Source organism: Phyllostomus hastatus, unplaced genomic scaffold, assembly GCF_019186645.2.
Source record: "Phyllostomus hastatus isolate PE091 unplaced genomic scaffold, TTU_PhHast_1.1 phas_scaffold_78, whole genome shotgun sequence".
Lineage (NCBI taxonomy): Eukaryota > Metazoa > Chordata > Mammalia > Chiroptera > Phyllostomidae > Phyllostomus > Phyllostomus hastatus.
The window spans coordinates 58,231,500-58,244,592 of NW_025334041.1; the positions used below are offsets into that span (position 1 = coordinate 58,231,500).

Below are 13,093 nucleotides of genomic sequence, written 5' to 3' on the forward strand. Positions count from 1 at the left end.
CTAAGTTTAGTCACTCCTTCTCTACATTTATGAGAGACTGAAAATGACTGGTGGAGTTCCAGTTATTTAAATAGAGAGCAAGCATTACTAAGGACATCCCTCAGAACATATACTTTTTAAAAAATAAAACAGCTAATTTATAAACCTGGTTTTTGTTTTAAAAATTGACCCAGTGCACAAATTGTTTTAGATTTACATACAGGCCATCATTAGAGAAATCAGCACATAAAAACAGCTGTTCAGTTCCTATCATACCTGATGTGTGTTTCATTTCTCTCTTGCTTCTATTCTTCCTCCTTTCTTTACTGTCTTTCTTTCTCTCTCTCTTTTGCTTCATTCAGGTTATCATGATGCGCATCTTGTGATCCGCTGGTTCTGGGTTGCTGTGGAACATTTTAATAATGAGCAGAGATTAAGATTACTTCAGTTTGTCACAGGAACATCAAGTGTGCCCTACGAAGGCTTTGCAGCCCTTCGAGGAAGCAATGGGCTGCGGCGTTTCTGCATAGAGAAATGGGGGAAAATTACGTCTCTACCCAGGTATGAAGATTTTGCCAAACTTCAGGAAACCCACTGAAGAAAGCAAAGTCTACTTTGCCATTTCAGCTTGGGTGATCATCCTTTGGCATGGACTGCTTTTCTGCCACACTAAGTATTGTCATATGACTTATTAGTGAAAAGTACAGTTAAGAAGTCTCTAGAAGTGAGTTTAGACCATATTCTTTCTTTATTGTTGATGTATACTTGTTACAATTGCTACACCACCACATCTCCCCACCCCACCCATCCCTGCCTCCCACCCTCAAACCTACCCACGTTGGCTTCATCCATGTGTCCTTTATACATGCTCCTTGATGTCCCTTCTTCCCCTATTATCCCTTTCTCCCTGTTGTCTAGTAACTGTCAGTTTGTTCTTTATCTCCATGCATCTGGTTATATTTTGGTTGCTTATTTGTTTTGTTGATTAGGTTCCACTTATAGGTGAGATCATACTGTATTTCTATTTCACTACCTAGTTTATTACACTTAAATAACGCTCTCCAGTTCCATCCATGCTGTTGTGAAAGGTGGGAGTTCTTTCTTTCTGCTGCATAGTATTTCATTGTGTAAATGTACAACAGTTTTTTGATCCACTCATTTACTGATAGGCATTTAAGTCTGTTTCCAGCATTTGGCTCTTGCAGATAATACTGCTATAAACATTGGGGTACATAGGTTCTTTGAATTGGTGATTCAGGATTCTTAGGGTATAGTCCCAGCAGTGGGGTCACTGGATCAAAAGTCAGTTCAGCCTTCAGATTTTTGAGGAAATTTTATGTTGTTATCTATAGTAGCTGCACCAGTCTGCATTCCCACCAACAGTGTATGAGGGTTCCTGTTTCTCCACAACCTTACCAACACGTGTTGTTTGTTGACTTATTGATGGCTATTCTGACCCATGTGATGTGGTATCTCATTTGCTTTTAATTTGCATCTCTCCAACAGCTAGTAATGTTGCATAATTTTTTCATGTGTCTATGGGCCCTCTGTATGTCCTCCTTGGAGAAGTGTCTGTCATTTCCCCATTCTTTTAATTAGATATTTTTTCTTCCTGCTGTGGAGTCATGTCAGTTCTTTATGTATTTTGGAGATCAATGATACCTTGTACAAGGTATCATTGGCAAATATGTTTTCTCATACAGTTGGTTTCCTTTCCATTATGTTGATGTTTTCTTTAGCCATGCAGATGCTTTTGATTATTCTTTCCTATATATCCCTAACCCTAGGGGAAGTATCAATGAAGATATTGCTGCATGGGATATCTAAAATTTTCCTGCCCATATTTTTCTCTAGGACTTCTATGGTGTCGTGAGTTATATTTAAGTCTTTTATCCATCTTGAGTTTATTTTTGTGTACTGTGTAAATTGCTGATCATGTTTCATTTCTTTTCAGGTACTCTTCCAGATCTGCCAACACCATTTATTGAAGAGGCTATTTATACTTTATTTTATGCCCCTGCCCTCTGTTTCAAACATTAACTAATGTATTTGCACACGTTTATTTTGAGACTATTCTGTTCTGTTGGTCCATGTATCTGTTCTTATGCCAGTACCAGACTATTTTGATTAAAGAGGACTTGAAATATAGTTTGATATCAGGTATTGTGATCCCTAGTACTTGGTTCCTCTTTCTTAAAATTACTGAAGCTACTCAGGGTCATGTTTGGTTCCCCAAATATTTCTTCTATATTTGTGAAATATGTCATTGGTATTTTAATAGGAATTGCACTGAATTTATAGATAGCTTGAGGTAGTATGGATATTTTAATGATGTTAATTCTTCCAATCCATGAACATTGTATATGCTTCCTTTTATTTGTGTCTTCCTTAGTTTCTCTCTACAATGTAGTGTAGTTTTCTCAGTAAAAGTATTTTACCACTTCAGTTAAATTTATTCCTAAGTTTTTTATTTTTGTTGTTGATATAGTGAATGGGATTTTTTTTTCTGATTTCTGATTCTGATCTTTCATTGTTGGTGTACAAAAATGCCTTTGATTTCTGAATGTTGGCAGTGTATGCTGCTGTTTTGCCAAATTCATTTATTTGATTGAGTAGTTTTCTGGTAGTGTCTATAGCGTTTCCTATATACACCATCATGTCATCTACAAACAGTGACAGCTTTACTTCCTCCTCTCCAATTTGTATGGCTTTTATTTCTTTTCCTTGTCTGATTTTTGTGCCTAAAACTTCCAATACTATGTTGAAGAGAAATGGTGAAAATGGACACCGTTTACTTGTGCCTAATCTTAGGGGGAAAGATTTTAGATTTAACCCATTGAGTATGATGTTGGCTCTGAGTTTCTTATATATGGCCTTTATTTTGTTGAGGTATGCTCCCTCTGTTCCCACTTTGCTGAGTATTTTTATCATAAATGGATGCTGTACTTTATCAAATGCTTTTTCATCATCCATAGATACAATCATGTGGTGCTTGTCTTTCACATCATTTATATGGTAAATTACATTTATTGATTTGTGTATATTGTACCATACTTTCATCTGTGGGATGAATCACACTTGATCATGGCATATGATCTTTTTAATGTATTGCTGCATCTGGTTTCCAATATTTTATTGAGGATTTTAGCATCTATATTCATCAGCAGTATTGGTTTATTGGTTGCCTTTCTTTGTAATGTCTTTTTCTGGTTTTTGAATTAGGGTAATACTGGTCTCATAAAAGAGTTTGGGAGTCTTCCATCTGCATGGAATTTGTGGAATAGTTTAAGGAGAATTGGAGTTAGCTCTTCTCTAAATGTTTGGTAAAATTTTCCTGTGAATCTATCCCACCCAGGGCTTTTGTGTGCCAGGAGATTTCTTTATTATTATTACTGCTTCAATTTCACTAGTTGATATGTCTCTATTCACACTTTCTGCTTCTTCTTCACTCAGTTTTGGCACACTATGTGTCTCTAGAAATTTGTCCATTTCACCCAGGTTTTCTAATTTGTTAGTATATAGTTGTTTGTAGTAATTTATTACAATCCTTTGTATTTTTAGGTATTGGTTGTAATTTTGCCTCTTTCATTTCTGATTTTATTTTTTGAGTCTTTTCTCTTTTTTTCTTCATGAGTCTGGTCAAAGGCTCTCATTTTGTTTACCTTTTCAGAGACCCAGATCCTGGATTTTTTCTTCCTCTGAATTGTGCTTTTAGTCTAATTCTGCTCTGATCCTTATTATTTCCTTCTTTCTGCTCACTCTGGGCTCTGTTGTTGTTCATCCAGTTTTTGTAAATGTAGGATTAGGGCACTTATTTGAAATTTTTCTATCTTTTTAAAAATTTTGCCTGTATTGCTATAAAATTCCCTCTCATGACAGCCTTTGCATTGTCCTATAGGTTTTGGATTGTTGTGTGTTCATTTTCATTTGTTTCCAGAAACATTTTTATTTCTTCCTTGATTTTATTGTTGACCCATTCATTGTTTAATAACATATTATTCAGTCTCCAAATAATTGACTGTTTTCAGGGGTTTATTTTAGTTTGGTTTCTAGTTTCAAGCCATTGCAATCTGAGAAAATGCTTGATATGATTTTAATTTCTTCAAGTTTTTGAGACTTGTTTCATGTCCTATCATATGACCTGTCTTTGAAAATTTTCCATGTGCATTTGAAAAGAAAGTATATTTTTCTTCATTCTTTGTTTGGAATATGTGTCCATTGTTGACAGTGGGGTGTTAAAATTTCCTACTATGAGTGTGTTGCTATTAATATCTTTCTTGAATTCTTTCAAGATTGTCCTTATATATTTGGGTGCTTCTATGTTGGATGTATATATGTTTACAATGTTTATAGCTTCCTGATGCATTCTTCCCTTTAGAATTATAAAATGACCTACTTTGTCTACTTTTGGGTTTTCTTTTGAAATTTATTTTGCCTGACATTTTTGCTACCTTGACTTTGTTTTCCTGTCCATTTGTGTGGAATATTTTTTCCTAATGCTTCACTTTCAGTCTGTGTAGGTCTTTTGTTCAGAGGTTGTTCTCATGTAGTCAACATGTATGTGGGTCATGTTTTGTTATCCATCCAGCTGCCTTGTGTCTTTTGATTGGAGCATTTAATCCATTTACGTTTGATGTTACTACTGAAAGGTATTTATTCATTGTCATTTTTTCCTTTGTACCTGTGTTTCTTTCTCTCTCACTCTATACTTTCATCTTCTTAAAGCAGTCCCTTTATTATGTCTTCAGTGCTAGTTTGGTGAAGGTATATTCTTTAATCTTTTGCCTGTGAAAATCCTTATTTTGCCTTCCATTTCAAATGAGAGCCTTGCTGGGTAGATTAGCCTTGGTTGTAGGCCTTTGCTTTTCATTTCTTGCAATATTTGTCACCATTTCCTTCTGACTTGTAGTGTTTCTGTTGAGAAATCAGCTGCTAGCCTTATTGGAGCTCCTTTGTATGTTACTGTTTCTCCCTTGCTGTTGTAAGATTCTCTTTTTGTCTCTAAAAGTTGTCATTTTAATTATGATATGTCTTGGAGCAGGCCTCTTTGGGTTCATCTTGACTGGGAACTTCTGTGTTTCCTGAATATGCATGGCCCTCCCCAGGTTAAGGAAGTTTTCTGTCACTTTTTTCAAAGAGGTTTTCTATCCCTTCCTCTTTTTCTTCTCTTTCTGTTATTACTATGATTCTAATGTTGTATTTCATGTTGTCCTGAAGTTCCCTTAAGCTGTGCTCATACTTTCTCCATACTGCTACTCTACCTAGCTCAAACTCATTCATTTGATGCTCTGTTTCATTCTGCTTGCTTTTGATTCCTTCTAGTGTATTTTTTATTTCAGATATTGTATTCTTCATTTATTCCTTGTTCTTGTTTATAGTTTCTATTTCCTTTTTCATGCTGTTGTAGTTCCTATGCAGCTCCTTGTAGTTGTCACTGAGTTCCTTATAATCTTATAATCATTTTTTTTATTTTATGCCTCATAGTTTGCTTCCCTCAATTTCATTTAATTATTTACTGAGGATTCTTCCATTTCTTTCAATTTTGGGTTCTTCCTTTGTCTCCCCATCTTGGTGACTATTTTGTTTTCTTCTGTATGTCAGGATGATCTGCTTTTCCAGCTGTTTTAATTTGGTGCACATCTGTGGAAGGAGTTCTGTGGAGCTCAGTGGTGTGGTATCTCTGATCTCCTTGTCTTGATGCTGCAGAGTTGTACTTTCTTCCTTTTGCATGGGCTCTCTTGCTGTACATGGACCTTACTTGTTGGTAGCTTCTTTGTTGGTGGTTTATCCCTTCAAACAAATGTACTGATAGTCACAGCTCCCACTTTGTGTTGTATGCTGTTGTACAGGTGTTGGTTAACAAAGCAGTATTACCAGACAACCAAACCTATTACAGCAAAAAGTTCCCTGAAACCACATCAGCAATCTCAACCATAATTCAGCAATGATTAATAAAACTGAGTAGAAATTACAGATAAGATATGACAAAAGGAATATGAGATGACTAAAAGAGGGGCAAATATTATTGAGTGGTGGGAGGGAGGAAAATTGATAAGAGTAGGCATAGAATCAAGGCAAAGAAAGAGACAATATAACTTAAAATGTAAGTAAAATACAAAATGGCAATGGGAACAATGGAGTAAGAGATGGGAAGAATATACTATGAGGTTTGAAGTAAAATTGAAAAGGTATTGGACCTATTGGGAACAAAGTTACAGAAAAAAACACAGCAGGTTCAATAGCGATGACAGCTGAGTGAAGTATAATAAAGGTGGAACAGGAATAAGACTATCATACCAATGCAAAACTTGAATATGAAATGTCTACCATAAAGAAAAATGATACTGAGTAGGTGGGAGAAGCAGACTCACAAGAGTAAGGAGTAAAACCCAGGTTGAGATTTGGGGGAAAAATGAAATATTATTCCTCCTTCAACTGATCAGCGGGAAGCAGGAGAAATGGAGTAAGTCAGGGGGAGATTATTCTTTGGGATTCCAAGTACAAACAAATAGATCTTTTGGAGAAGTACAGCAATAACCATGGTACTTCACTCAACTAGCCACTGTTTATGAAAGGTGGAAAGGAAATAAGGCTCTTATAAGAAGGGAAAAAGAATGTGAACTGACAAGAAAGAAAAGCACTTATGGGAGGTTAAATGGAGGAGAAATAGTGAAAGTAAGGGTTAGAAACATGGCATAGTGTGAGAAAAAATAAAGTTTACAACAACAGTAATAAAGCTCAAGAAGCTAGTGAAGTTGATTAAGACCAGAGAAGGGTGCTGTATGGATTTGGAATAATAATAGTATGATTAGAAAAATATAATCTGAACAAAAAGAAAAAAAGTAAAAGACCAAGAGTAGTGAGTTATTTGGAATATAAGTAAAGAAGGAAAATTAAAGTGCAATATGAAATGGTGAAGAAAAAACAAAACAAACAATAAAACTAAATAAACAAAAAGAATAAAGGGAATAAAAAGTTCTGATGAAGAACTAGGTTAAATTTGTCTCAGCTGTTGGTGTTCATCTTTGGTCTTCTTTCTGGATCTACATCTGTTTTTTTCTTAGTTCCACATCTTACTGTCTTACTAAAAAAAAAAAAAGACCCCTGCTGGTTTTTATGCCTGCCCAGCTGGTTTCACAGATCTTTATGGCTCCTACAGGTGGTGAGGGATTGGAGTCTGTTTTCCCTTTCCAGTAGTTCCACAAGGAAGGAGGCTCAGTCTGGGCTACAATAATCACAGGTGCCCAATTTCTAGCTCACATCTAAGAGCACTGTGTGGCCTATACTCTCCATTCTGCACAGTTGCACTGGCTTGATGCCAATAAACCACCTCACTTTGCACCCTTTTGATCAGTCCATGAGGGGCACTGTGTGGGAGCAAATCACACCCACAATTCTCCCTCCTTGTTGGCCTGGTAGCTGCACTTGTGAGGTCCCTGTAGAGTACACCTTAGTTCTCCTTTAGAAAAAAAGTCTCTTTGGGCACTTCTGCCACTTGGAGATCCTGCCAAGCTTTCCACACACTCCAACTTTCTGGCAAATTCAGAGTCTATCTCAGTCACAACCAGTTGTGGCCCACTTTTTCTCCCAGTTCCATGTGCATCCAGGACCCTCCCCCCACTCTCTGGCACTGTCCCAGCTGGTGACCGCTGTACCAGCTTAGGTGTTTTGCCAGCTGTGTGTGTACCTGCATGCCTTTTTTTTTCCCTTTGAGACTTTATGCATTCCAGGCCTCTCCTGGCATGGGTCTATGATTACCGATTACCACACCCTGGGAGGGGAGGAAGTTGCTATGCTGTTATCACTAACCAGGCTCTTCTCCAATGTTGTCCCATGACAGATGCAGTTTCTGGTGCAATGGCCAAGGACTTTCCCTGTCTGCCTATTAAACCTCCTTACCACCCATTTTGAAGTGTTCTCTGAACACTTTGGCCTCCAAACTTCATACCTGCTAAGATTCTGTCGTCTGTTATCTTTGTCCTTTGGAAGATCAGCTAATTGTCCCAGTTGGGTGCATGAACAACTGAGCTCAGCTCTCATCTATTTTTCCACCATCTTCTCTCCCCCTATTTTTATACTTGTGATGTCACTGGTGAAAATGGGATCTTTTCACAGAGTCACAGGAACAGCATTTACGGGACCTGAATATGGGAGAAGGAGATGTAGTAGTAAGACTTATTGCAATAAAAATAAAAGACTGCCCTCTGGTTACTAATGCCTCATCTCCATCCATCCAGCTGTGGAAGAGGCCCAGCCTTATATTCACCAAGCCCAGAAGAGGGGCCAGATATTTTCTACCATCAGTTCAGTCCATACCAAAGTTTAATTCAGTTCAGTCTCTGTCCCCAACCAGTCAGTTTAGTCTCTGTCTCCAGCTGCACTCTGGCTGAGCAGTATTGTACCCAGGCTCACAATTGAAGCCCATGCTTGGAGCCCATAATTGGGACTATGCAACTTCCCAACCTGTACTTGGAGTTCATGCTTAGGCCTATGCAGTTGCTAGGCCTGCATGGCTGCTATGAAGAGAGAATGCACAGATGAATACATAACAAGAGGCCTTTGCTAAGCTTTGATTATATTACCTCAGGTTTTCAAACTGGCCAATCTCCCAAAACTTTGCAGTCTTGTGCTGGTCCCTCCCCCTAACAAATCATTTTCTAGATCTTTGTGGGTTTGTGCTGGGCCCTTCTTTTACCAATCTGGCCTTTTTCTCCAGATTAGACACCTCGCCTTTGTTGGCATCTTGGTACCTACTTCCTCATAGTACAAAGACCTATCTCTCTACCATCTTGGCTTCTAGTGTACATGTGTTCAGCAGAGGAATTCTCCCCATTCTTCCCACAATAATCCCAGTACCAAGTAGATAGTTGTTACCCAGGGAGATTTTCCCTTCCTACTTGGGGTTAAGAAATGGAGGGGTATTAATCCCCTTGGTGAAGCAATGTGGCTATCTCCTGGAGTATGTGAAGCTATAGTTTCCAACCTAACTAAGCTTTGCCATTTTTTTCCCTTCTCTTTTATTAATATCTAGCTACACACACTAACATTTCTAAGCTTAATTTTTAAGGCCTAAGGTCATATACTCTATTATCCTGTTCCCACTCTTGGAGCTTGGGGTAGTGGTGTCGGTTTGGCGTGTGGTAGTTTCCCAAGGACAATGAGAGAGCTGTTATCAGTATAAAAAGGAATGGATGCTGGGAGGCAAAAACAACAGCATTCTCCCCAAATTCTCCTTGTGCAGGAAAACCACCTTCCCTCTCTCCTCTTCTCAACCTCTCCATCCCCCACAAAATCTCCCCATTCCGTGACTGAGCCCTACATAAGTCTGATCTCTGAGAATCTGCAGATAAAGTTATAAATAACACACAACTTCCCTGGGGATCTTGTCTTTTAAAAGAAGAGTTTAATATTCTAAATAATATTCTTTAATATTCCAAATAAAATTTGAAGGAATGTTATTTTTTGGTTAGGATTTTGTGTAGTTTTGTTTATATGTATGTTTGTTTTGTAATTTTTCATGTTTTTATTTATTTATTTTGTTATTATTTTATTTTACAGTGCCCTTTCCTATGCTGGTTGGCTTCTCAAAATACCATTTCAACCCACAACTCCTTCTAATGAGGAAGACCCATTAAATTAAACTTTAGCTGGTCAGGCTGATTTGAAGCTCCATAGGATTTTCTTGGGCCTCTGTGCACTTCACTGGCAACACCAGGTCTGGTCCTGGTCCACATGTCAGAACATGTCAGCAGAAGCCATTCCTTGTCTAGATTCTGGCCAATGTCGGAACATGTCAGCAGAAGCCAGATTCTGGCATGCATGAGTCTGCAGGATGAAGTGCATAACTAGTAAAGCAGAAACTAGGGAAGGTGGTGAAGAGATGCTCTTGGCACCCAGGGAAGATTATCTCACAAGCTCAGCTGTTCTTAGAAATGCAGAATATCTACTACAGGTTAAATCTGTCCCATTAGGAAGTGTAGAAGATCCTATCTCCAGGGCACACCTGACCTGATAAAGCAATGTATCTTAGAATTTGAGGGCATCCATTGGCATCTCTAAGTCAACATACATAGTTTAGAAAGATTCAAAAGTCAGAGCTGGGCAAGGAGGCTTGAGAATATAATCCTCTAATACTAATTATATGTTTTCCTCATGCACTAACCACATCCATTTTCATACCTTAATTGAAAACCATAGAGTTTGTCACTGGTCTGCTAGTGTAGTTAGTAGTTCAATGTAGTTTGCTTACAAATGCAAATCACCCATTTCTAGCTATTCCACTCCCTCAACTGTTCTATTCAAGTCTAGAAGGCTATTATTCTTAGTTTGCAATGTTTGTGGTGGTCGTAAATAGTGGTTCTGCTAACCTTTGTTATGTTTTTTATTCACAGCTTCAGACTAACCATAAATATATCCAAACCACTTGTATCATTGAAACAAACACTTTCACCAATATTTTCTCTCCCATTCAGGGCACACACATGCTTCAATCGATTGGATCTTCCACCTTATCCCTCATACTCCATGTTGTATGAAAAGCTATTAACGGCAGTAGAAGAAACCAACACGTTTGGACTTGAATAAAGAAGTAGAAATTGGCCTGACATTTTTCTGCACAGTGACATCATCTTTTCTGGGAAAATTCCCCTTTCCCTTTCCCTGAATCAATTCTCCTTTCCTATTGGTACTTCATGAATTATATTTTGAAACCAAATCAGGATTAGCAAAAGCTGTGCATGCAGAACTGCCTTCTTCTAAGATCTAACCTTCAGATTGATCTCCTCTATTTTCAATGAACTGCTAGCCTGTATGCAACACTAAAAAAAACAGCTCTCTCAATGTTTGTGTATATTTTCATATATCTCCATTACCAACAATGAAATATAAATGCTAGTTATGCTACACTTGACCAAGTGATAATAAATGTTTACTTCTATTTATATAATTTAAGGGAAAATTTGAGCATTAAGTATTCCCAGCTTTTATATGCCCATGTCTTCTGAGCAGTGCCACCATTTTTTTATAATTTCTAACAACCAACTCCAGAGTTAGGAGCTGATCTACTCTTTCTTTCTCTCCCACTCTACTTTTCCTTATGCATAATAACCATGCTAAAACAAAAGTAGAAAATTCAAATGTTTGATACATTCAACTTATAATTTATTTGTGGCATCAGTCCCATCAGCTGGAACTAGCCCAAATATATGGTGCAAATATTAAGCTTTCCAACCAATAATAACACCAAGAAAAACAACTTCTGCTGATACAACACAGTGCATCCCAATCATTATAGAGACTGTGGCTCAACAGCTTTGAGAAAACTAGAAGGGGCACACCCTTCATAAATACTCACCACACAACAAGCACAAACTTGTGCACATGTCCTAGAAAGATATCTCATTATGTGGTTATTATAAATGACAAGGTTTCTGACCCCATTGTGTTGTATTCAATGCAATGAAGCAAACAGGAAAAGGGAGGAAATAATAGGTTTGTTTGAATACTTGAGTTCTGTAGTGTTTTGCTCTGTTTGCTTTGTTTAATGTAGCCACAGTTCTCCCACACAAAGGGAAAATATGTGTAGATAATTTCATGACTTCTGTTAAAGACATGTAATTATTTCCATGGCAAACAAATTTTTGTTTCAATTTGAATCTTGGTTTTTCTCATGCATGTTTTTATTTTTCTTAATTATGGTGTTCATTTTTCTTGTTTTTAAAATTTATTGTTGTTCAAGTACAGTTGTCTGCCTTTTCCCCCAACCTCTCCACCCCAACTCCAGCTATCCCCACTTCCCTCTCCTGATTCTACTTCCCTTGGCTTTATCCATGTGTCCTTTATACATGTTCCTTGATGGTCCGTCCCCCTTTTTCCCCTCATTATCCCCTGTCACTTCCCCTCTAGTTACTGTCAGATTGTTCTCAATTTCAATGTCTCTGGTTATATTTTGCTTGCTTGTTTCTTTTTCATTTCATTTCATTTTATTTTATTTTAATTGTTCAAGGACAGTTTTCTGTCTTTTACCCCCATCCCAGCCTACCCCCACAAGCCCTCCCCACCTCCCTCCCATTTCCATGCCCCCCCTAGGTTTTTTCCATGTGTCCTTTATATTTGTTCCTGTAAAACCTTCCCCTTTTCCTCCGAAATTCCCTCCCTTCTCCCCTCTGGTCACTGTCAGCCTGTTCTCTATTTCAGTGTCTTTGGTTATATTTTGCTTGTTTGTTTGTTTTGTTGTTTAGGTTCCTATTAAAGGTGAGATCATATGGTATTAATTATGGTGTTCAAATTCCTTTACATCTGATTGTCCACAGGGGCTACACTAAATAAGAAGCTGCAGATAGTGATGGTGCTTAGTAGGAATTGAGGGCAATATAATACTTGTATATTTGTAGCAATTATTCTAAGGCAGAAACCTAACACCTCAAAGCACATTGTTTTGTCTCAAAATAGACATCCAGTTTATTTCAGTATTTAATAAAGAGACATCTCACAAAAGGTAATGTTTTAAGAAAAGCAACTGCAAGCTCCAAAGATGTTCAAATCTCTCAGATACATTGGAATATACTCAAACATAATGATCCTTTGCTCCTTTTCTAACTTTGTTATCCATGTTGTTTGAAATATGTCATAAATGGAAGTGTTTTTCTTCAGCGGGAAAAAAGAGCTAAAAGGGCTCCACTGTTGAAATGTCACATTAGTGTTTTGTATATAGTATACAAGAAAAAAAATGTGAGAAATGTTAACTTCATACAAAGCAATGCCTTGTGCTCATTATATCAGTCTGTGCCTAAACAGTACATTAATTGTGTTCTCTACACCCAATATGAAACATTCTTTAAGTAGGAATTATTTGCAGTACCCAGCACCTCTAGCTACTGTGTACATTTTGCGAATGACAGGGTATACATGTTAAAGAAATTTAGCTTACAGTTGTCTATAAAAACTATTTACCAAGATAGAATGAAATAAGTGTTATATGAAATTTGGGAACCTGTAAAGTTCAGTATATATTTATTTTTATTGTTGTTCAGTTATGCTTGTCCCCATTTACTCTCCATTACTCTCCCCCCATTACTCTCCCCCACCCTACCTTCCCTCATCTTCTCCATTCAAT

The 13,093-nt window shown here is 37.5% G+C and overlaps 1 protein-coding gene across 1 annotated transcript in view; it reads left to right on the plus strand.

The window, feature by feature from the left end:
• The window catches only part of HECW1 (HECT, C2 and WW domain containing E3 ubiquitin protein ligase 1), a 592,628-nt gene extending 580,985 nt beyond the window's left edge, over positions 1–11,643 (plus strand). The window contains exons 26-27 of the mRNA XM_045827195.1: positions 342–540; positions 10,452–11,643. Of these exons, the coding sequence (XP_045683151.1) occupies positions 342–540; positions 10,452–10,563 (311 nt within the window). The 3' untranslated portion in view covers positions 10,564–11,643. The remainder of the gene's footprint in view (positions 1–341; positions 541–10,451) is intronic.
• The last annotated feature ends 1,450 nt before the right edge of the window (positions 11,644–13,093 follow it).